This window comes from Coenobita brevimanus, chromosome 15 (assembly GCF_032717465.1).
Source record: "Coenobita brevimanus isolate Jiangsu-jjx chromosome 15, ASM3271746v2, whole genome shotgun sequence".
NCBI lineage: Eukaryota > Metazoa > Arthropoda > Malacostraca > Decapoda > Coenobitidae > Coenobita > Coenobita brevimanus.
In genome coordinates, this window is record NC_136968.1 from 33,872,379 (window position 1) to 33,896,168 (window position 23,790).

The following is a 23,790-nucleotide window of genomic DNA, read 5'->3' on the forward strand; positions in this document are numbered from 1 at the left end:
CCTCAGTCGACAAGAACACAGGGCCATCTCAAACCCCGGTGCAACTCACACAAGCCTCATAGCTATGCAAGTCAATCCATCCACAGTCACATCAACATCACCCATGCAAGCCTCATCACTCGCACGCCATAACCAGAGAGCCCATGCACCAATCCAGCGTAGGCAGCTGCAGCAGTGGACGATGGACTTGAACTGGTATTTTCAGACTTCCGTGATTCATCTCCCGTGAGTCATGTTATCTGTTTTGTGTCGGAACCTCCTCTAGCTTCTTCCACACCACCTGAAAATAGTCAAGATATATTAGGATAAGCTGAGATGGCTTCACTTAACTCGTCAATTTCCTTTCATCACTATCATCACCACCATCAACAACACAACAGCCACCATCATCATCATCAACACCACTGCCACCATCATCACCATCAACAACAACACTGTCACAATCATCATCATCATCATTATCCCGCCCTCTTTTTGCCTGCCTCTCCATCTGTTTCCCATGCCTGTTCATCCATTCATCATCCAATCCATTCTTATCCAATTCTTTCTTGTCCCATCATAAGCATAGGGGCCCAGGGTTAGGCTACTCAGTCCCAGCATTAAAAGTGACAGTGACAAGACTCATTTGCTTGACTGGCATAATATGAAGTCAACCCCAACCCTCCTGCCTTTAGACCCAATCCAACTGAGCATCTAAGCCCACTAGACCACAAGGCATCATCTGGTTTTACAGTTACCACCCAACAAAGTAAGTGATTTCCTGGATTACAAGAAACCATTTAGCTTTTCATTCAGTGCAGAGTCATTATGAGGTTGCACTACACTGGATGAGTGGATGGTGATTACCCCCACCTATCCCAACTCATTGTCTCACTAAATCTCTTTTTAATACACAACTCACACTACACATCTGCCTCAACAGTGCCTTCTCCCCATCAGCTAGGTCAGCATCACCCCTGCCCCCTGCTGACCCACCCTGACCCCCAGCTGCAGAGGGAGGGGGTGGAGGGTGATGTGGGGGGGCTGGGGGGGCTTGCGGGGGTGACTCCAGCTGCTCCTGAACCTCCAGCACCCTCATGGCTGCCGCAACAGAGTTTGGTCGCGACACCAGAGGGGGTGGACCGTCTAGCAAATCATCGTCACTTTCCGCAGAACCTGTTGACACAATTTCATTAAACTACGTGCACATTATCATCACTGTCATTATATATCGTTAATCTAGTTACATGTGTACAATTGGGGACAAAGTCTGCCTCTTATTCCACTACATCTACCACACATTTATGGCATGTCAGTCTGCTTATTCCCTGACACATCATGTCAAAGAGAATCATCTATGGTCACAAAAACATACTAAGCCTCTTTCAGCTTTAGTATATTATTCACAAGAGAAAGTGAGAAGAAGTGAAACATTAGGCAGAAAAACATACTCAGTGTCTCTCAGCTCAGGATATTAGCCACCAGAGGAAAGTAAGAAGCAGGAGTGAAACATTTGGCAAACATTTTGTCCCAAACTCAAATTCTATTGTCTGCTGCAAGACCATATAACCATCACTCTGCTCACTTTAACTTGGCTGAAAATTGTTCTCTCTTCATGTTGAAAGCTGAGCAGTATCAAAGGATTAAAAAATGGTGCCTGTCATTGTAAGGTGCCAAAAAAAGGGTACAGTGTTACTTTATGTCTTATTCTGTCTCTGAACTATAGATTATAACATGGGAAAAAAAAAAAAGAATCCACCAAATTAAAGCAGACAAACTATGAAAGGATAATGATGGCACAGCAACAATCGTGCCATTTTGTATGAAAAATTGAAATAGTTTCAATCAACTATATACAGGTACTTAACAAAAGAAAAAAAAAAGTAAATGTGGTGCTTTTTAATCATACACTCTATGTCACTCTTCCTCAAGTTCATTCTAGCTCATTCCATCACTGTGATAATGTGTTTTACTTTCTAATCAAATCACCACAATTGTATTTCACAACCAGCTTACCTGGCCCAAGTGTGGCTCTGGTTAGGCCGAGTCCCACAGCCCTCAGGTGGTGGGATAGGGAGTATGGGGGTGGATGGGGCGGACGGATGCCACCTCCCTTCCCATCCCCAGTGTGGCCGGGTGGATGTAGCGGATGGCTGGATGAGCTGCCAGGGGGGTGCATGTTGGACAGATGGGGCTGGGATGGATGGTGGCCAGTGGAGTGGACAGATGTGCCAAGGGGGGAGTCTAACCCATCTCGTCTTTCCCCTTCTGGATGCGTCCTATCAGGCTTGGCCATCTGCTGCTGATGCTGTTGTTTCTCCGCCTCCAGCAGCATCACTCGTGCCTCTAATGACCGGATGTATGACAACACTTGTTCTGTGGACAGAAAGAACTTTCATATACTGCAGTTTGGTGAATAATGAATTAACGTCATCACCATCATCATCATCCTTCTCCTTCCTCCATATCATTTACATCATCATCCTTGTCCTGCTCCTCCTCCTCCTCCTCCTCCTCATCATCATCATCATCATCATCATCATCATCCACACCCTGCTACAGATTATCCCTGGGTTAAGCAAATATCAACCCATGAAATTCTCAAAGTGCATTCAGTACATTTATTATTATTATTTGCAGGCAGTGTGAATCTATCTATCTGTTGCCTGATGGCTTAACCCCGTAAGCGATGACCACAGACAAACTGCCTACACGTCGCCCTATCCTCTGCCATTTGGGTACCCTCCCTCCAACACTTATCCCCCCTCTCTTATATATCTCTCCACTCCATCCCTCCATGTCATGTGCAAAACTACAATGGAGAAAAATGCCTAAAAATGTGTGCAGATCATAAAGCCCTAAAAGTGCAGGATGCATTCTGGGGTGTTAGACTGATATGGAAATAACTGCCTGGTTCATTTCACAGTGCATGCTAATATGCTGTTGATGGCTCTCCTAATTTTGTACTTTCTCTTTTCTTGTTTTTGAACTGTACCTCACCCCATACTTAGGAGGGACTACCAGTAAAAAGTCATGACGATGATGATGATGAAGAAAATGTAACTTACCATCCTGTTCCTCATCAACACCACCAAAATTGTTACAGCAAACAGGGTACTGGTTGACAATGTTGTATCTTACGGCTTTGTTTATTATTACTCAGTTAATAACTAAGCAATATCGAATGTAATTTCATGTTAAGAGATGAAAATACCAACCAAAACAAGACCTTCAGCTGGACAAACGCAGTGTTAGAAGACATTTAGTTGGGTTTAAGAGCACATCTTATGAGTCAGTGGGTACAATAGTTAATATACTGACAGTGAAATAAATAGCTTTGAAGACTTTAATCCCATTAATTTACTGATGTAGTTTTCACTTTCATCTAAAAAAAAAAAAAAAAAAAAAAAAAAAAAAAAAAGCTTCTGTAGTACAAGGGATTACAGAAAGGTATATCCAACCCCTCTAATTATTTTCATTCCTCCTAAGCTAATACTGTAATACCATCTGGAGAGAAAAACAAAACACAACACATCACTGGGGTGAGTGTTAAGTGTGCTGAGCGAACAAACCACAAATACTGCAATTTTTATTATTTCTTATGCCTCTGTTTTATGGAGTATGAGACACAGCTACACAATAATCATTTTAATTGCCAGAACAATCTTACACTGGCAGTTAATTTTGCCTGAATAAGTCAGATAATTAAGGCTCTACCATATCTTCAACAACTGAATCTAAAAACAAACGAATCTTGAACAACAGCTTAAATGAGGGACAAATGTTCAGTTAATGAGTCACAAACCATTCATGGGTGAGCGCTGCCTGTTAAGTGTGTCCTCAAGTAGCCTCTCTCTGGATGGTGATCGGGCCAGTGTGTTGTTGCTGGCGGTGGTGGATGTCTGTGGTTGTGGGGGCAGTGGTGGGGCCATGGGTGGGTGGTGGTGTGGGGGACCAGAGGGTTCGTCAGCATTCGTGGAGGAGGAGGAGCCATCACCATCGTCCCGGGTGATCAAGGGGTTGCCGCAGTGCCCACACGCTGCATTGCTGCGCTCCTCGTCTAAGTACAAGCACAGCTCCTGAAGACAGCAATATAGTGAGTGGGACAAAGTAGTAGTGGTTATAGTTTAGTGGCATAACCGATCTGATTTACGATAAACTGTCATGCAATGGATTTCTTCAAAAACATCCTCATCATAAAATGGTGTGCTGTATAGGCATAGCTAAAGGGGAAGATTATGTGGTTACTGATACACACAAGTAACTATGATGAGAGTTGTCACAACCCTTCCCTGTGTGCAGGGTGCTGGTGAGGAATGCATTCATGTGGTGGGACTGATGTAACTGATTGGCTCCACCGCCTAGTTCTGTAAATGGCCCTCAACTACTTCCCTGTCTCCTGAAAGGATGATGGCAACCTGCTGGCAAAGGGCAACTTAAACCTGCAGTCTACAGGTTTCACACTTCAGATGAGCCTGGGGCCACAAAACAAGTACAGTACAGACAGCTCCTATGGAATGTCAGCTTGATTAGTAGGAAATTTTTGTGGACTGAAGCACAGACAAGATGATAATGTACATACGACTGTAGTCCTGATTATCTAAGCCATGTGAGCTAAATACAAGCAACAAATATCTAACGTGTCTTCTTAATTAAACACTAGGCATACATAAAATGATGGACAGAGAGGTAAGTACAAAATAAATATCCTACACAAGACCAAATGGACTAAACACCTACAGCCACATTAACACACACACACACATACAAACACACACACACACACACTACCTTCAACTCCAAATTATCCTTGATGAGTTCTTGCTGCTTGGCCTCTAACTCGCGCAGCTTGTTCTGGTATGCGGTGACCTCCTGCCTCATCACCGACGCAGTGTATCGCCCAAACCGCTGCCACTCGCGTGCCAGCTTCCGGCCCTTCTGTCTGTCGTCGTCCAGGAAGCAGCACAGATCGCGCAATTCCTGTGACAGATTTTGGTACTAACATTAGAGGAAAGAAGTGATGGCAGTTTCTGAGTGACAAAAAATGGAGATGGGCCTCACTTCACATCATTATCTATCTATCTATCTATTGCCAGACGCCTTAATCCCGTAAGGGGTGGCCACAAACAAATCGCCTACATGTCATCCTGTCCCCTGCCATTTCACTGCCCTGCTCCCAGCTCACACTCCCTTCACATTAAACTCCGTTTAAATTTACAACACTGGATCAATGCTGTGTGTAAAGAGTGTAGCCTAGCTTTGTGCTTTTCTTTACCTCTTTCTAAAGCTCATACTCTCCATTCATTATTGGGAAAGAGTATCAGCGCTTTGACAGCGTGTTCAGAGGTTGCAATGTGGGTACGCCTATAAAAGTAAAGTGATTACTGCATGATTGTAGGTGCTAACTTTCACTTGTCAATTAGGGAGCAGTATAGCGAGACATGAACAGTGCCAGTGGGATAAGAGTTATAGTGAAAGGATGCAGACAAACTTGTCTGAAGAATGTGATCAAGATAATAAACTGAGGTACAGGTTTCATACTGCTACACTAACAGTTCAAACCCTGTGCCTCAGTTCCTCTTATCAATCACATATTTCAGGTAAGTGTGTTTAAACCCAAATGGTGGCAAAGACAAAGTACAGCATCTGAAAAGTGCACAAGTACCTGTAAAGTTATGTGGACATGAATAAGAATGTGTGCAAAGATGCGTGGAAGTAACGTAGACATGACTTGTGTGATTTATCCTTTAACCCCTTCAATTTATAATAAATGTCATTGGTACAATAATGAACATCAGAAAAACTTGATTACCAGTAGGAGGACCTCTAGTTCTGACGGGGTCAATGAAGGCAAGCCTTTACCTAACTCCTCCAGTTCAAAGCCTCATTATGCTGAATCAAATCATTAGGGGTCGGCAAGAATAACATTTGACATCCATGGACTCAACAGGTTAAATGAAGACAGAGCTACATATACAATTCTAGAATTCATTCACTTCAGTGTGATGGAGATTTCCATCCTTCTGCAACCAACTTCACACAGCTTAATGACAAAATATGACAATGCTGTACCATACTAAAGCTCTACGCCTTTTACCATAGCACTTCTTCGTGACAAACAAAATTATCTAGTACAGTACTTTATCTCTTACTGCCATACAGCACTGAATATGGAGACATGGCAATTTTTTGCCAAGTTAAAGTGGACAGAGTACAGGGTGCATGGGCTGTGGCTGACCTGGTTGTCATCAGTGAGCCTGGTCTGTGTGTGTCGTAACTGGCGCAGTTCGTTGGTGTGGCTGATGCATGCCAGGCGCAACTCCCTGGCCTCACCCTCACCCCGCACTACCCTGGCCACCAGCTCGCTGCGATCCAGCGCCTGTAGATCCTTCTCCATCCCCGACCCAATACTCGGCCCTGCACCACCATCCCGACCCTGGTCTCCCTCCTCCCCTGGCCCTGGATGTGAGCCAGGGGGTGGACCTGGGGGTGGGCCTGGGTACCTGGGAGGCTCAGGGTAAGCTGGGGGATGGGGCACAACAGAATGTGGGTACTGAGGTCCACCAGGTGGCCTATGGGGTCCAGGTGGCCCTGGTGGCCCCGGTGGTCCACGATGGCCTGGGGGTTGGAGAGGTGGGGCACGGTGAGACGGAGGTCCATTTTGCAAGGCACCCGTGGGCTGGGGTGGCCCACGTTGGGGTCCAGGGGCAGGGTAGGATGCCAGTGGGGGTGGGGGGTGGTGTGGGGGTGGCCGGGGTGGGCCGGTCTTCACCTGGTGGGGAGGGGGTGGGGCCATGGGGGGCACGTGGGTGTCGGCAGCTGCTGGCATCAGGCCGCACCGCAGCCCATCATACACACCCTGGAAGAGGAGCATGGTATTACTATACATGAAGCTACATCATGCATGTCTACTTCGTCAATAGCTACCATGAGGTACTTCACAACACCACCTAATGTAGTATGCTGCTCTACATAACACATCCCACCAGAACTAAGAACATTAGCATGGGCAGAGTAATTTTTAACCATCTTTTTCATACAGCCTTATCACTGTACAAATAATAAGGCCCAGAATACCACAACACACTCATCTCACTCTCACAATACAAACAATCCTTTATCATCCCCTCAACAACAGATCTCTGGAAGCATCCAACTGAAGTGGCCAATTTTCCAGCAGTTCACCAAGTTCACATTCATACAAGTCTGGGGCACAACAATTATGGATGTACATGAAAAAAAAAATCAATGTACAGTACTTAAATGTATGGTAATTATTCTAACCTGACAGACATCCCTAACCCATTTTTGCTGTGGGGTTGACTTTACTTGTGGCTAACCAAGAAGACTCATTCCTGTCTCATAAGTCATAACTAAGGTTCATCCTATTTCATGCAACCACAAGTCCACAGCCTTGTACAGTATTTCAGCTGAGGGAGTGACCCAGTTCTGTTAGGTGAACACAGACTGAAAAACCTTCTCACTTTCAGCCCCTCCTGTCACAACCCACAAAATCCTTTGGTACCATACTACAGGCTACCTTACTTCCCAACCTGGCTCCTGTACCTCATTTTGCCCAACACATCCCTGTCATAAATGCCCAGCATGACAAAGGTTGTTGGTGTGATCTCAGGCTCAAATGCATGTGAATCTGGTGAACTGCAGGCTGAAGCTACCCTTCTCTTGCAACCCACCATCCTCCTCCTGAGAGATGGAAGTTGAGGGATGTTTATATAACATGGCAATGGAGCTTCTTGGTTATAGCAGAGCTAGCTATCGTATGAACATACGGTACGGGTACCAGTCCAGTACTCTCTTCAGCACCATGGCAAAGAATTCATTCTGATTTCTGGTCATTACTTTGTTCTCCCATCTACAAGGTCCAGATACTGCAGTGGACTTCATACAGACTGCTACATAATTTCAGTACCGTACTTAATGTATGGAACATATTCACAACACAGGTGAAAATGCAATTGTACCATTAAAAGGTTTTAAAATGTGCTAACTTAAAACTCTGTTAAATTTTTACATGTTGCATTTGCAACATGGAAATTCTGGCATTTAGGTACCTTTTGCACTCACATGCTATTGACCTGGGTTCAATCCCACCCATAGGTAGACATTTTAAGAGGGTGTAGCAGTGATTTCACATGTCTGGCCCCTGCTGTAGGCCTAGTTCCCTCAGTGATATCCATTAAAGAGGTTCACACAAAAAAACAACCATTGCAGCAGTTTTCACATGAACTTTTCACCCTTACATACAAAAGACTTCCATACCGGTACCTAAACTCGTGAATAAAGCACTGGGTGGGGGCAGGTAAATTATCCAGTAACTCAATGTAGCGTTCCTCGGCCCTTCAGGACACATTAAACAGAGCATGAATAAACCGTACTGGGCAGAGTCACATGTGCAAGCTAGCCGTTACAATACATGCATATTTGCAACATATCGGTATGGTACCCTACTTACCCATTCAATCACAGGACCCATTTTTACTGCCAACCAGAGCTTTCTGGCTGCCATCAGATTTGGCAATTTCCTCTTGCCAATTTATATACCTCGCATTCTACTCAGTATTAGTCTCTATGAAATACTGGTATGCTGTATTCCAAAGTGAAAGGCACCAAGAACTTTCACGCAAATACTGCCTGAGGTGACTGATGGTTTGTTTTATTTGAGTGATGCAATACACCAGGTTCGTCCTACTAGCAATGCAGTGTGACATAAGGGCCAATTCTTTAGGTTAGACGAGACAGGCTAGCTTAGGTATTAATATAACCTAACCTCATTCATTCATTCATTGCCAGACGCCATGTATCCCAAACGGGGTGGCCAAGGGCTTAGAGTTAATTGTTTTACAGGGAGGGGCACTAATCCTCCACCAACCCCACTTGACACGTAGGGATGCCAACAGCATCTGGCGTTCCCAGGCGGTCACCCATCCAAGTACTAACCAGACCCAACGCTAACGTAGCAAAAACCTACATCTATACAACATGACTGGCTAAGGATGCAGCCACACTTATTCTAAACACGTGATCGGCAAGATGAAATGAAGCACCGGGTTACAGCTGCTATAGTATTCGAGTCTGGACGTTGGATGGACCCCTGAGCCCCGTTTCCTCATGGCGATCACACGCTCGGGGACAAGTGTGTCTGGGCCTAAATACATATCATACTGCTCTGCCAAACAAAACTGGATGGCTTCATATCAAAACACCTGGTCTAGTCTTAATCACCTGAAATTTCACTAGCTACTGTTAATATTCACTTCTATGCCTCAAAGTAAATAAGCTGTATAATGGGTGATATACTGACTGGCAAAAGGAAATCTCTGGTAATTCTCCAAAACTAAATAAAAATAATCTGACAGGTAAGAATTAATAAAAATGGCATCAAACAACTGGCTTGGAAAAAATGAGTGCTAATGCATTCCTAAAGCAGTAAATCTATCTATCTATCTATTGCCAGACACCATAATCCCTTAAGGGGTGGCCATTTGACTTTGAGTTATTTGTTTTAAGGGGAGGGGCACTAACCCTCCACCAACCCACTTGTTCACACGTAGGGAGCACGTATGGTTTGGTTATATGGTTACCACCCAGCGTTGTAAATGGTTTCTTGGCTTACAGGAAATCAGAAATGAAAATAATAATGCCCTTATAAACAAAAATAGTGTTTTTATTTATAGTAATAACTGAAAACAGCCCAAATCAACCTGAACTACTGCCCAGATCAAAGAGCAACAGTAAGTATGCAAAAACACATCCCACACTCAGAAACTGCAGCCATCATGGAATCTATAATCAGGCAACCTCAACAATATACAATAAAAAATACCAATGAACGTCTAACCAGCATATCACCAGACACCAAAAAACTTAAAACGTCCAAAGATACTGCCTTGGGGAACTCCAACTTATCATTGGAATATTTCTCTGTATCCAATGACGGTCCATCTATATGCTATTAGGTTTACATATTTATCAACTAGTCATGCACAGAAACCTTCAAATATACTTAAAATACCCAAATGTATGGCGTAGAACATGCAAAGTACTCAACCCGCGCACGTATTTCTGAAGTTCACTAGCCTCTCCATGCACCATTTTCTTTCATTACATTCTTTTACACAAAACACTGATTCTTCAACCCATTTACAACACTTCAAGGGGCTGGGAAATAGTCTCAGGGCCAAGAAACAATGCTAAAAGGCAGAGACGCACGGGAAAATGCGAGAATTTTCACTTGACACACATAAGGCCAGGCTACGAGACAAGTCACAGCATTTTCAAATATTCTGGGGTATTTCTACTTAATTATAAATTCTTCCACTCATATTCTCTCCGGATCGTGTTTCATAACCAACGGGCTGGCAGGGATTACGGCTTTTCTGCTTGTTTACCTGGTTAATCCACTAAAATACTCGGATTTCACTATAATCCTCCGAACGGAAACATCCAACATGGCCGCCAATGCTGAGGTGCCACATCTCATTTATTGGAATGCAAACAAACCGCTTTCTAAGCTGTATTCCCGTGTCAGTTTTGCCCATTTTCACAAACAACTACTCCAGTGTCGAAAATCTGTATGCATTCATTAAGATTTACTGATTAACATGATAAGAATTCGAATAAATAGTTGTCAATATGGCACCTCGAAGTCATCGCTTAGGACTACAACATATTTAAATAACGCTTTTCTCCTTATTTATCGCACAAATTATCCTCGCAGAGAATTAAAAATAGGCATAATTAAGGAATAATTTCTCCTGAATGTGACCTTGATGTCATAACGGAGCTACCAAGGAAATACACCTGGCACCTTTAAGGGCCCCAAGGCTATCAAATGAAAGCTGAGGAATGCGGGATTCTTATATACCCTCATTTAAATCTCCAAAGTGCCTTTCTGTACAGTCTACACCCATAAACTCACTTGTCGAATGCCATGAAGCCCCATCACCTTAGAATATTTATTAGTTTAGTCGCAAAAGCAATGTATAAAGGAAAATAGTAATTGTGGTTATCGTTCATCAGAATACCCTTAGGAATTCCATTCACTAGCGCGCTTATTTATTTTGTAGTATTAATTATCGAGTTCCTTTGCTATTGACTGGTGTTACAGGATATAAGGTAAACGCATTATACATGCAAGCCAGTCTACGGTACGGTAAAAATGAAATATGAGAAATACAACAGCGAGATACCTGAGACGTACTTTTTTTTTTTTTCCTGAATTCTCGTCAAGGTCCTACGTACCGTTTCGCGCTAATTATTACACAAACATTTGCTCTCATCAGCAGTGTAGTTTGCCATTTACAACGAAAACAACTTTGACTACACAAATCAGAGTGCTCATATAAGCTAAAGAAAAGGGGTGCAATAATTATATAAGACAAAAATACAGCAAAAGAATAAAATACGCCCTGGGATTTGGGTATGTGGGTATGGGTGTGGCAAGAGAGAGAGAGAGAGAGACAGACAGACAGAGAGACAGAGAGAGAGAGACAGAGAGAGAGAGAGAGAGAGAGAGAGAGAGAGAGATGGGCGGGGTAGGAAACTTGTGGATAAGTTTCAGTTGTCCTTTGGGGATTTAAATTGCTGTGACCTTATCATTAATTATATTCCTGTGGGCTACGTATCTCCATTATAGACTCTCTCTCTCTCTCTCTCTCTCCTATGAAGTAGTACATCCCTACTCAGTAACAGTCGACTTTCATTCCATGGCCTTGGAGGTTTCGTAACACCTCTTCCATTAACGATTTATTTTAACAAAATAAAAACGAGGCAAACAACGTACGCTCCCTCGGAAATTTTTTTAATCCTTGCATCAAATCGCGGAGGATAAGGTGCTACGGAAGAGACTGGAGAATTTTAATTTATTGAGAGAGAGAGAGAGAGAGAGAGAGAGAGAGAGAGAGATAGTGTTACTTAAATATTGTTACCGTGTGCCAATAGGTCAAAGTACAAACGAGAGAAACTTTTATGCAGTGGATGATGATGACGATAATGATGATGGCTATACCGATAATGATGATGACGTGATGATGGCAATAAGTGATGGCGATAGTGATGATGATGATGGTGACGATGATGATAATGGCGATAACAATGATAACAAAGGAGATATAGGAGTAGGGTTAGTATACTGATTTCATAAATACGATTATACATGAGTGTGTTGTCCCAAATGACTGGCTGAAGTGTGACTGTAAATGTGTACAAGGGGAAGGGTGATGCCCTGGAAAGAGGAAATTATAGAGGCATAAAACTTTTGGACCAGACAATGAAGGTAATGGAGAGAGTCCTGGAAGTTATAATAAGGGAAAGGACGTGTGTTGATGAGATGCAGTTTGGGTTTATGCCAGGCAAAGGGACCGCTGATGCCATATTCATTGTTCGACAGGTTCAGGAAAAATATGTAGGAAGGAAAAGGGGTCTGTACTTTGTGTTTGTTGATTTAGAGAAGGCCTTTGACAGAGTTCCTAGGGAGGTGGTGTAGTGGGCAATGAGAAATCCTGAGATCGAGGAGTGGCTGGTTAGAGTGATTATAGCTGTGTATGTGGGTGCTCGCACCCAACTGAGATTGAATGGAGATTTGAGTGACGAGTTTTCGATGAATGTTGATGCTCATCAGGGGTCAGTCTTGAGCTCCTTCTTGTTTGTTATGGTGCCTGAAGCTCTCACACGTGACTTCAGAAATGGAGAGGTGGTATGGGGCACAAGGGTATTAGAACAAATGTGGATAAAACAAAAGTGTTGATATTTAGGGTTAGTGGCGGTACTGTCAAAGAAGAGGGACAGTGGCCATGTGCAGTTTGCCACAAAAGCGTGGGAAGTAACTCTACAGTATCTTGTGCAGTATTTGTGATTAGTGGGTACATAAGCCAAGTAGTGATATTAGAGGTAGACTGCGAAATAACGCTGATTTCATGTGTGCGATTGATCTTGCTGGTGAATCTCTTGAGTGTATAAAGGATTTTTTTGGGGGGCGGGGGGAGGGGGGAGACATTTTATGTGATGGATGTGGGGCTGGAGATAGCTCTGTGACTAAAGTGAGGAGAGACTGGAGGAAGTTCAGGGGACTGTTGCCTCTCCTGATATTGAGAGGGCTCTCCTTCCGTGCTAAGGGATCTTTGTATGCGGCATGTGTTAGAAATGTAATGCTGTATGGTGGTGAGACCTGGGAAGTAGAGGAAGAGGATATTCGCAGGCTTAGGCGTACACTACGTAAATGACAGTGATTAAGTGGATGTGCAGTGCGTCCTTGAATGCGAGGCCTGGTGGGTCTAGGTTTACGATTTAGGAGTTGAGAGGAAGGGTGGGACTTCAATGTATTGGTGCTGGGATGAGGAGGGGTAGATTTAGGTGGTTTGGGTAGGTGGAGAGGTTGGGGGATGACACTTGAATGTGGAGTGAACGTTGAGGGTAGGCTTGCAAGAGGCAGACCAAAAAAGACCTGGGACGAGATCATAGAGTGTGGCCTCAGGGGCAGGGGACTGAACACGTCCCCACACCAGAAGAGAGGGATCTTATAGCACTACCACCCAGTATGGGAGACCTTGGCATTACATATCCAGCTGCCATGACAGGCAATGAACAGAAAAATTCACTCAGGTTCACCGAATCCCGGTCACAGAAGGATTGTGCCCAGGTTGTGGTGAGTGAAATCAACCAACAACGACAGAGATATAAAGACGACACAGATAAAAAGTTCTTGGTCACTTTCATCGATCTCCGTTGTCGCTAATTATAATCAGGAATAATTTTGTTTTGTATAATTTTAATATGTCACCCTAATATGATTGTGAAAGTTTGGTAGTTGCATGAGTGACAATAAACGTGAAAACAAGTGGTCTTATATGCAACATTGGCGATCTTTCAAAGATGGTAAATGGAATAAGTTTGATAGGTACAGTGTTCTTGCTAGCTCTTAATTCCCATTAGACCTATTTTTGGATCACAGTCTACCTCTTTATAAGCAGAAAATGTGTAGAAAATTTTTTAATATTAGCGACATTAAATTCAGTCTTTCAGCGTGGTTACAGCACTCGTTACTGAAATGGCAAAAAATAATAGTCTCCGAGAATAAAAATGTCCCCGACCGTTCCTCCATTTTCATTAGAGAAGGTGGAGAACATGCGGCGTGGGCAATGGCGGTTCGTGTGGAGGAATCTATTACACGCACCATCTTATCCTCTTGGCCTCAGGTAATTAGGTAAGTATTAGTTTATGTGGCTGTGTAATGTTCCAAGACAAAACTGAGATATCTTCATAATTAACATAGGCTGCAAGTTAAGGCGTACCGGTATGCTTGGGGCCAGGCGTGTAGTTTGGTTCATTGGTAATGGAATATGATGGATTAATAATGGTAAGCTCAGGGACCAGACAGCCTAAAATCCTGGAGAATGTAAACGAGTTCAGGATTGCTCTGAGTTCTCAAAAGAACTCTTGGTAAATCTGAAAGGGGACAATACTGTACATAATGGATTTCACGTACCGGTTCTCAGAAATCCATGGGTATACAGTCCTTTTGGTTTTCATTTTTAAAATCAAAATTTGAGGAGTCCGTACGTAGTGATATAAGAGCCTATTTAGAAAAGGAAAATTAAGGACCCAAACAAAGGTTGGGTAGCAAAAGTATTGTATACCAGCCAACAGGATTTTTGGAAATCATTGATCCTAATCAGTTTGGGTAAACGTTCATTGGCCATAAGTTGGGCATTGTTTGTTCACAGCCTTGGAATAGTACTGTTTAAAGGGTCATTTATGAGCATTTGCCCTTAGGGAAGGGGGAAAGAATACTTGGTACCATAAATGCTTATATAAATATAACACCAGACTCCTGCAAAATAACAGTGGGACTCAATACATTGCACTGTTCTTAAGTCAGCTTTCTTCTATGACACTTCTTTCATAAAAAAAATAAATAAATAAACTAGATATTGATGGGTCTTTGATGTGGTGATAGTTTTGTTAACAGTAACCCCGACCTATTTATTTATTTTATTTTTTTGTGGTGAAAAGAAAGAAATATGCAATTTTTCAAGCCATTTTAGGCATTAACCCAGCCAAATGCCACATAACCTAACCTAGATCCATGTCATTCAAGCCAGAGACCAATTTCCAATCTTAATCCGTAGTTGTCAGTGGAGAACAGTATTATACGAAGACATGACACTCACCTCCGGCCCTCTTATTGGCTGCATCAGGACCACAGTGCACTAGCGTAAACAAAAGCGTACTGCCCGTGACCATAATGCACCGCTGATAAAAACTCATCGCATTTAATGGACAAAACATCGCCTTTGTCTGTCAACTTGTACCTTTCCTTCTTGCTGGAAGTTTGCTCTCATTCAGCCAGTCCCAAAGAAGGGTGACCACTCCCAACCCTCCAACTATCGTCCAATTGCTTTAACGTCCTGTATTTCAAAAGTTTTCGAGTCAGTTCTCAATAGAAAAATGTTAAGGCATCTTTCCTATCACAACCTTCTTTCCGATCGTCAGTACGGGTTCCATCAGGGACACTCCACTGGCGATCTCACCTACCTTTCAGACTTTTGGTCATCCTCCTTTCGGGACTTTGGCGAAAGCTTTGCCATTGCACTTGACATCTCAAAGGCTTTCGATTGAGTCTGGCATAAATCTTTAATTTCCAAACTGCCCTCCTACGGTTTCTATCCTTCTATCTGTGCCTTCATTGCTAGCTTCCTTTCTGGTCGTTCTATAGCCGCTGTTGTAGACGGCCATTGTTCTCCTAGATCTATCAACAGTGGTGTTCCTCAGGGCTCTGTCCTATTGCCAACTCTCTTCCTTTTATTCATCAATGATCTTCTAAGCTGTACATCTAACCCTATCCACTCATACGCTGATGACAACACCCTTCACCTTTCCATTCGGTTCCCGCAACGCCCATCTCAACAGTTACTTCAACAAACAAGAGATGAGGCTCGTATCTCTGACTGGGGTAAAAATAATATGATTGTTTTTAATGCATCTAAGACTCAGTTCTTACACCTATCAACCCGACAAAATCTTCCACAGGTATACCCACTAATGTTTAATAATATTCAGCTTAATCCTGCATCATCCTTGAACATGCTTGGGGTTTCATTTACTCGGGACTTATCTTGGAAAGATCTTATTACATCTCTTGTAAAATCTGCTTCCAAGAGATTGGGTGTGCTAAGCCGACTCCGCTCTTTCTTTACCCCTGCACAATTGTTGACTCAATACAGGGGTTTTATCTGCCCCTGTGTGTAGTACAACTCTCATGTGTGGGGAGGCTCCCCACATACAGCTCTTCTCAATAGGGTGGAGTCAAAGGCTTTTCGTCTCATTAACTCTCCTCCTCTTACTGACTCCCTTCACCCTCTGTCTCTTCGCCGCACTGTTGTATCTTTATCTCTTTTCTATCGCTACTTTAATGGTCACTGCTCCTCTGAACTGTCTGCTTGCATTCCTCCACCTCTAGTTGCACCCATCTGGCAGCAAACTCTCATCCCTTTTCTGTCCAACTCTCTAATGCAAGAGTTAACCGTTACTCCCAGTCTTTCATTTATGCAACAGGTCAGCTCTGGAACTGTCTCCCTCTGTCTGTATTTCTTGCTGCCTATGATCTCCAGTCTTTCAAACGCAGTGTGTCCAGGCATCTCAAAATGATCGGATCTTGAATTTGGCTCTCTATTGTTTTTTGTTTTTCTCATGGAGGGAACTGTTACTGCGGGCTCATGGCCTTTGGTTCCATCTTCCTCGCATAAAAAAAACAAAAAAAACACAAATCTCGCTTAATTTTAAAATGTGGAAGAAACCTTAGACAACTGACTTAAAACATATTGATTCCCATTATTATTTCATAGGACTCTGATGATATGGTTTTGTCGACATCATCCAAATGCTTCCCCTGTATCCTTGCCCATCATATGAGGCAATTATTATTATTTTTTTTTCAATCTTTCCTTACTGTCCTCCTTGTTGATTATGTATTTACCTATTTACCTATTTGTAGTATACAGGAATTGAGCAATGCTCATGTTGTCCTGTCTCCATATCCACATTTATCAAGTCTACCTTTACACACATGAATGTTTTTCTCATGCACCACCTCTTTGTCTAAGTCGTTCCAAATATTTAAGTATTTACCTAATATACCTAATTGTGATATACACGGAATGTACTATGCTCGTGGGTTTCCGTCGCTGTTTCTCAATAAGTCGAATTTAACTTTAAACTCGTTTAAGTTTTTAGACTGGACGATCTCTTTGTCCAGGCTATTCCGTAAGTCTATACTGTACTTCTGTAAGGAAAGCTATATTTCTTGATATCCTTCAAGCAGCTTGACTTTTTCAATTTCATTCCATGTCCTCTTGTTGCTCTCTTATCCCTTACAAACAGATCTTCTTTGTCAATTTTATCTACTCCCACCATGGTCCTGAACACCGCAATCATGTCTCCCCTCTTTCTCCTTTCCTCTAACGAAGGCAAATCCAGTTTTTCCAGCCTCTCTCTGTATGACAGGTCTGTCAGACTGGGGACCATCTTGGTTGCTGTTCTTTGTATTCTCTCAATCTTGTTTATATCTTTCATTTTGTGTGGGGACCACACTACCGCTGCATATTCTAACCTGGGGCGGATCATGGCCACTATCAATTTTTTCATCATTTTCTCATCCATATAATGAAATGCTACTCTTATGTTAGTCAAGAGCTTATAAGTCTCTCCAACTATCTTGTTAATGTGCTTTTCTGGTGACAAACTATCTTGGACCAGCACTCCCAAATCTTTCTCTTCTCTCCTTTTTGTGATTAATTCATTACCCAAAAAATAATTCAGTGATGGTCTCCTGGTACTTTTACCCATTTCCAATATTTTACATTTCTTTACATTAAATTTCATTTCCCACGTCCGGCTCCAATTGTGTATCCTATCCAAATCCTCCTGCAGTATTTTACAATCCTCCTCAACCTCTATCTTCCTCAAGATCTTTACATCATCAGCAAACAGACTTGCATAACTGTTCACTCCATCTACCACATCATTTACGTAAATCAGGAACATTACTGGCGCCAACACTGAGCCTTGAGGGACTCCACTTGTTACTTCCCTCCATCCAGACATCTTTTCCTTTATTACTGTCCTCATTTGTCTGTCTCTCAAAAAGTCTCTCATCCATTCCAGAAGTTTCCCCTTTAGTCCTCCTATATATTCTAGTTTCCACATTAGTCTCTTATGAGGTACCTTGTCAAAGGCCTTCTCTAAGTCTAAGTACACACAATCCACCCAACCATCTCTCTCCTGTACCACATCAATCGCTCTTGAGTAAAAGCTCAACAAGTTAGAAACACATGACCTTCCACTTCTGAATCCAAACTGACATTCAGCCAAAATATTCATCTCTTCCAGATATTTTATCCATCTGTCTTTCAGGATTCTCTCACCTAGCGTTGTAAATGGTTTCCTGGCTTACAGGAAACCATTAAGCTTGTCACTCAATTTAAAGCCACCTGAAATGGGAAGAAGAGTAATAAGAATTGACAGGAAAGATAGGAGAAATAGGGGGAGAGAGGAGGAGAGGAGGACAGACACAAAAAAAGAATGATAAAGGTGAAGGACAAAGTAGGCAGCACTACATTGAGTGAGTGGATGGTGGTCTGACATGATAGGATAACACTGCATGGTCCATTACAAGTAGAGCCACAGTTCACAAACACAAGTTGAAGAGGTACCTGGAGGAGAGAATCCTGGCTCTGCGAGAGAGACACTGGTATGTATTTTGGTCTGGAAGAGTTTGAATTCCATGACCATTTAAAAGTTACTCATTTACAGGGTCAGTTCCATTTCAGGTTTTCAATTTTGGTCCAGTTCCAGGTTTTTCACTTTACACTTGCCATGACACTGCTTTAGCATGGTGAACACTCTAAAGGTGGCACTTACAAACAATCACTCAGCCTGGTACCTCTCTCTCTCTCTCTCTCTCTCTCTCTCCGCTGTTTAAGTCTAACTGTTACAGATATTTTATGAACAGAGGACACCAGTAATGTGGTGTATGGATTATTTTTTTTTACTCATTTGTTTTTCCTTCCTCTGTTCTGTTATTTATTTAAAAAAAATATATATATAACAATACGATAAGGGGTGGCCACAAGCAAATCACCTCCATGTCACTCTGTCTCCTGCCATTACGCTGCCCTCCCTCCAACTCACACCCCCCTCTCATATATCTCTCCACGCTTCTTCGTACGGTACTATGGCCAACCCCAATGTGAGAATCCCTGAGGAGGAAGCATGGTATTTTTATGCATGTCGTACCTAAAAATGCTTTATTTCATTTTTGGCTAATACCAGGAATGCCTTATATATCTGATACTGATTAATACCAGGAAGTACCATCTTTATTTTATAGTTATTAATACCAGGGAATGCCATCTTTATAGTGATTAATACCAGGGAATGTGATTAATACCAGGGAATGCCTTCTTTATTTATGATTAATACCAGGGAATGTGATTAATACCAGGGAATGCCATCTTTATTTTATAGTGATTAATACCAGGGAATGCCATCTTTATTTTATAGTTATTAATACCAGGGAATGCCATCTTTATAGTGATTAATACCAGCGAATGCCATCTTTATAGTGATTAATACCAGGAAATGCGCTCTTTATTTTATAGTGATTAATACCAGGGAATGCCATCTTTATAGTGATTAATACCAGGGAATGCCATCTTTATAGTGATTAATTCCAGGGAATGCCATCTTTTTTTATGATTAATACCAGGGAATGCCATCTTTATTGTATAGTGATTAATACCAGGGAATGCCATCTTTATAGTGATTAATACCAGGGAATGCCATCTTTATAGTGATTAATACCAGGGAATGCCATCTTTATTTTATAGTGATTAATACCAGGGAATGCCATCTTTATAGTGATTAATATCACGGAATGCCATCTTTATTTTATAGTGATTAATACCAGGGAATGCCATCTTTATAGTGATTAATACCAGGGAATGCCATCTTTATTTTATAGTGATTAATACCAGGGAATGCCATCTTTATAGTGATTAATACCAGGGAATGCCATCTTTATTTTATAGTGATTAATACCAGGGAATGCCATCTTTATAGTGATTAATACCAGGGAATGCCATCTTTATAGTGATTAATACCACGGAATACCATCTTTATTTTATAGTGATTAATACCACGGAATACCATCTTTATTTTAGACAGATTAATACTAGGGAATTATTTTAACCTTTGCTGTGATGTTACTGTATTAGTTATTCAAAGCAGTCTCCATAGGCTAATTATTTCAGCTTAGTTATAGCTTTTTTTTATTTTTAATATGAATAATTCCAGATGATTTTATTCAGCTTAGGTGAGAGAGAAAGAGAGAGAGAGAGAGAGAGTGTGTGTGTGTGTGTGTGTGTGTGTGTGTGTGTGTGTGTGTACATAAAGCTTTACATATTAACCCCTTCAGTAACATGACCCGGTTTGGCAGTAGAGAAGGTACTGATTAAGGCTGTAGCTCTCTGTTGTCGTGTTTTTGTTTTTTCTCGGAGGAAACAATCGTACAGACTTCTGGCCTTTGGTTCCTTCTTCCTTGCATAAGAGTTTCTGTGTTTGGTCCTCCCTATAGCTTTATTTGTTAGTTTGCAACACTGTAATCCATCTATCCATCCATCCATCATCCAATCCTATGTTGCCCCATGAGGAGTGTAGGAGCCTGGGGCTAGGCAAATTGATCCTGACATTTAGGATGAGAGTTGACAATAAAACAGATATACAGTAATTTGTTTTGGCTTTTTGGAAGGGATGTACAGTAACTACATTATATGGGAATTGGATACAGTACTGTAGCAACTGGAAAAAAATGGAAGCAACAATTTGTACCGTAATTAGCATTTTGTTAGGGATTTGTGTGAGAATAGGATACACAACTTTGACAAATCCACAGAAGTCATTATTTTTTTTTACATGCTTGTGAGGGGTAAATTACATTATACTGTATACTGTATAGGCCAACCTTGCTGTTTGATCATGTTACAGTAATGGAATGCAGATCAAGTAAGGATTGATTGTATATAGAACACACAGGGATATTTTGACATTGGAGATTATACAGTGTATAAAAAAATAATGCTTCATAGGGGATTGTAGTGATTGTGTAAGCAAAAAGGAATGTCACGTTGATAAGACCATAAACTGTAAGATCATATCGGTATGCAGTCACATTATGATCAGTCATAAAATGAGGATGACACTTCAGCAGCACTGTAATTTTTTTTTATTTGTTTGGCAGAGACAGAATATAGTGCAGGTTGATGCATAAAATGAGGATGACACTACAACAACACTTTATTTTTTGTCTTATTTATTATTATGTGGTAGGTGGGGACAGTCACCATCCACTCACTTGATGTAGTGCTGCTTTGTGTGTCTGCCCTTTCCTTCCTCTTCCTCCTTCCTCTTCTGTCTTTCTTTCCTTCATTCTTTCCTCTTCCATCTACCTACGGGTGACTTTACACTGCCTCTTCTGTCTTTCTTTCCTTCACTCTTTCATCTTCCTTTTGCCTATGGGTGACTCTACACTGAGTGACAAGTCAAATGGTTTCCTGTACACCTGGAAACCATTTACCACGATGGGTGGTAACTGTATAACCAAATTATGGTGCCTGGTGGTAGGGGGTAATTGAGGTGCTCCATTGGGTTGAGCCAGTGCAGGTTTATATCCAAGGGGTGGTTGGGGTTTATTGCTCACATAATGCCACTCCGGGATGAGTGAGGCTGGTCACTCTCATCTTAAATGTCAGGACCAACTTGCCCAGACCCAGGCTTCTGCTCTTCTCATGGGGTGGCATAGGATTAGATGATGGATGGATGGATGGATTTATTATTACCGGGTATCTGTCCGTTCTCCCCTTTGGGGCTAAGATGCAAATGAATGTGTTTGAATGGATGAGTAAATGGGGAGTGTGTCGTCCTGTCTCGGCCACCTCCCTTTCCTTGGGGGAAGCAGCTTAGGTATATAGATATAGAGATTTTATTATTATCATTTTTTTTTCAGAGACAAAATATAGTACAGGTCGATGCATGAAATGAGGATGACACAACATTATTTATTTATTTATTTTTTTTTTTTCTTACTTTTTTGAGAACATAATGCAGGGTTGTTGCTAACATATGCCAGTACATACAGTGACACAACTTTAAGAACCAAGAGTACAGTTCTTGGGAAAAAAAAAAAAGGAACAGGAACAACAACAACTGTAATTTGTATTATTTGACAGGGATGTGTATTGTCATTATTATGACCTTCATCTCAAATGTGAACCTGGTGGACTGTGGGCTTAAGTTGCCCACCTCCTGCAGTCTGCCATCCTTCTTTACAGGGATAAGGAGGTGTAGTAGTTGAGGGATGTTTGTATAACCAAGCTGGCAACTTGTTCATATCAGTGCCACCATGTGAAGGCGTCTCACTGAAAAGTATCACAGCAGTCTTATAATTTCTGTGAGCCATTTGATGGGAATATGGGTGAACCTGAATATTCATGTAAACAACCTCAGTCTTGCACCCAGTAGTCACCGTCACAACTGTAATGTGACCACCTGGGGACAGCATTTTTTATAGTAGGGGTTAGATTCATCCTCTATTAGCCTTTTCACTTCTAAAACTCTTTCCTAACCATTGTCATGGTGTTCTTCATATATAATTCATCCAACCAACATCACAGCTACTGATTTAACTCGTTTCCCAGGGATGTGCACTGAACTGAAGGTGTATCTTAGCAGCTTCAGTTGTGCAGATGGCAAAAATGTCTGAGGATGCTACTGGATATACAGATATATATATGCAGGTACATATTTTTGTACTGGTATACATTTTTTAATACATATACAAGTCAGCCTTGCTATATTGTTGGCAGTTATGCATATGTTTGCCAGTATGATGTAAAAGTTTTTGCACTTGTAGATGGGAGAGATAGGAAGTGAGGAGGGCAGACACAGGAAAAGAATGGTAAAGGTGAAAGAAGTAGGCACCTCTCGCTTCATGCATTGCTGCCTACTTCTTCTTTTGCCTTTGTTATTCTTTTCCTGTCTGCCCTCCTCACTTCCTATTTAGCATCTTCCTATCACTTTTTATTATTTTTCTTTCTTTTTCAGGTGGCTTTACATTGAATGGCAAACCTAATGATTTCATGTTAGCCAGAAAACCAGTCATAGTGCTGGGTGGTAAATATATAACCAGCACATAACTGTTCCCAACGTATCAACAAGTGGGTTGGTGGAGGGTTAGCGCCCCTTCCCATAAAACCACTGACTCAAAGACAAACTGCCACTCCTTATGGGATTATGGTGTCTGGCTATAAATAGAAGGATAGAGATATGGTTACCATTTTCAGTTGCCTATATGATTTCTACACTCCCCTACAAAGCAATATTTTTCAAGTACAGTAGTTGATTTTACCTACAAATCTGCTGTAATCCCTACGTTTGATATGCAATTGATCATTATACAGTTTTTTTTTTTTTTTTTTTTTTTTTTTTTTTTTTTTTTTTAATGAATGTAACCTGAGTGTATTGCAAGGTTAGCATGTATAGCAGATACACTTCTCACTTACAGTACCAGTTACACAGTCAGTACATCAACTTAACTTTAACCCCTAAAACGCGGATCGTCGCGTTTGCGACGCTCGGCCATAAGGGCAGGACGGCGGGTCGTCGCGTTTGCGATTTTAGTAAATTTTGAATAACCGCGGGCAAGCAGGCTCCAGCTGGTATTGTCTATCAGTACCACCA

General features: G+C 41.8%; 1 protein-coding gene across 1 annotated transcript; it reads right to left on the reverse strand.

The window, feature by feature from the left end:
- Nucleotides 1-235: 235 nt before the first annotated feature.
- On the reverse strand, nucleotides 236-10,942 carry LOC145390740 (uncharacterized). The gene is made up of 9 exons (XM_080265536.1): nucleotides 10,919-10,942; nucleotides 9,839-9,949; nucleotides 6,218-6,838; nucleotides 4,771-4,959; nucleotides 3,785-4,058; nucleotides 2,204-2,355; nucleotides 1,996-2,092; nucleotides 902-1,155; nucleotides 236-280 (listed from the first exon to the last, which is right to left on the reverse strand). Exons 1-9 carry the CDS (start codon nucleotides 10,940-10,942, stop codon nucleotides 236-238), a joined length of 1,767 nt encoding a protein of 588 aa, XP_080121662.1.
- Nucleotides 10,943-23,790: the final 12,848 nt, after the last annotated feature.

What these genes read in the sequence shown, in the direction of transcription:
- LOC145390740 (XM_080265536.1), bottom strand. Translation starts at nt 10,942, where the DNA reads ATGGGGCTTCATGGCATTCGACAA. An exon ending in GCAGCGCTCACCCATGAATG is followed by an intron (nt 2,356 to 3,784) that starts GTTTGTGACTCA and finishes TTCTGTCCACAG; the next exon opens with AACAAGTGTTGTCATACATC. An exon ending in CAGAGCCACACTTGGGCCAG is followed by an intron (nt 1,156 to 1,995) that starts GTAAGCTGGTTG and finishes TTGTGTCAACAG; the next exon opens with GTTCTGCGGAAAGTGACGAT.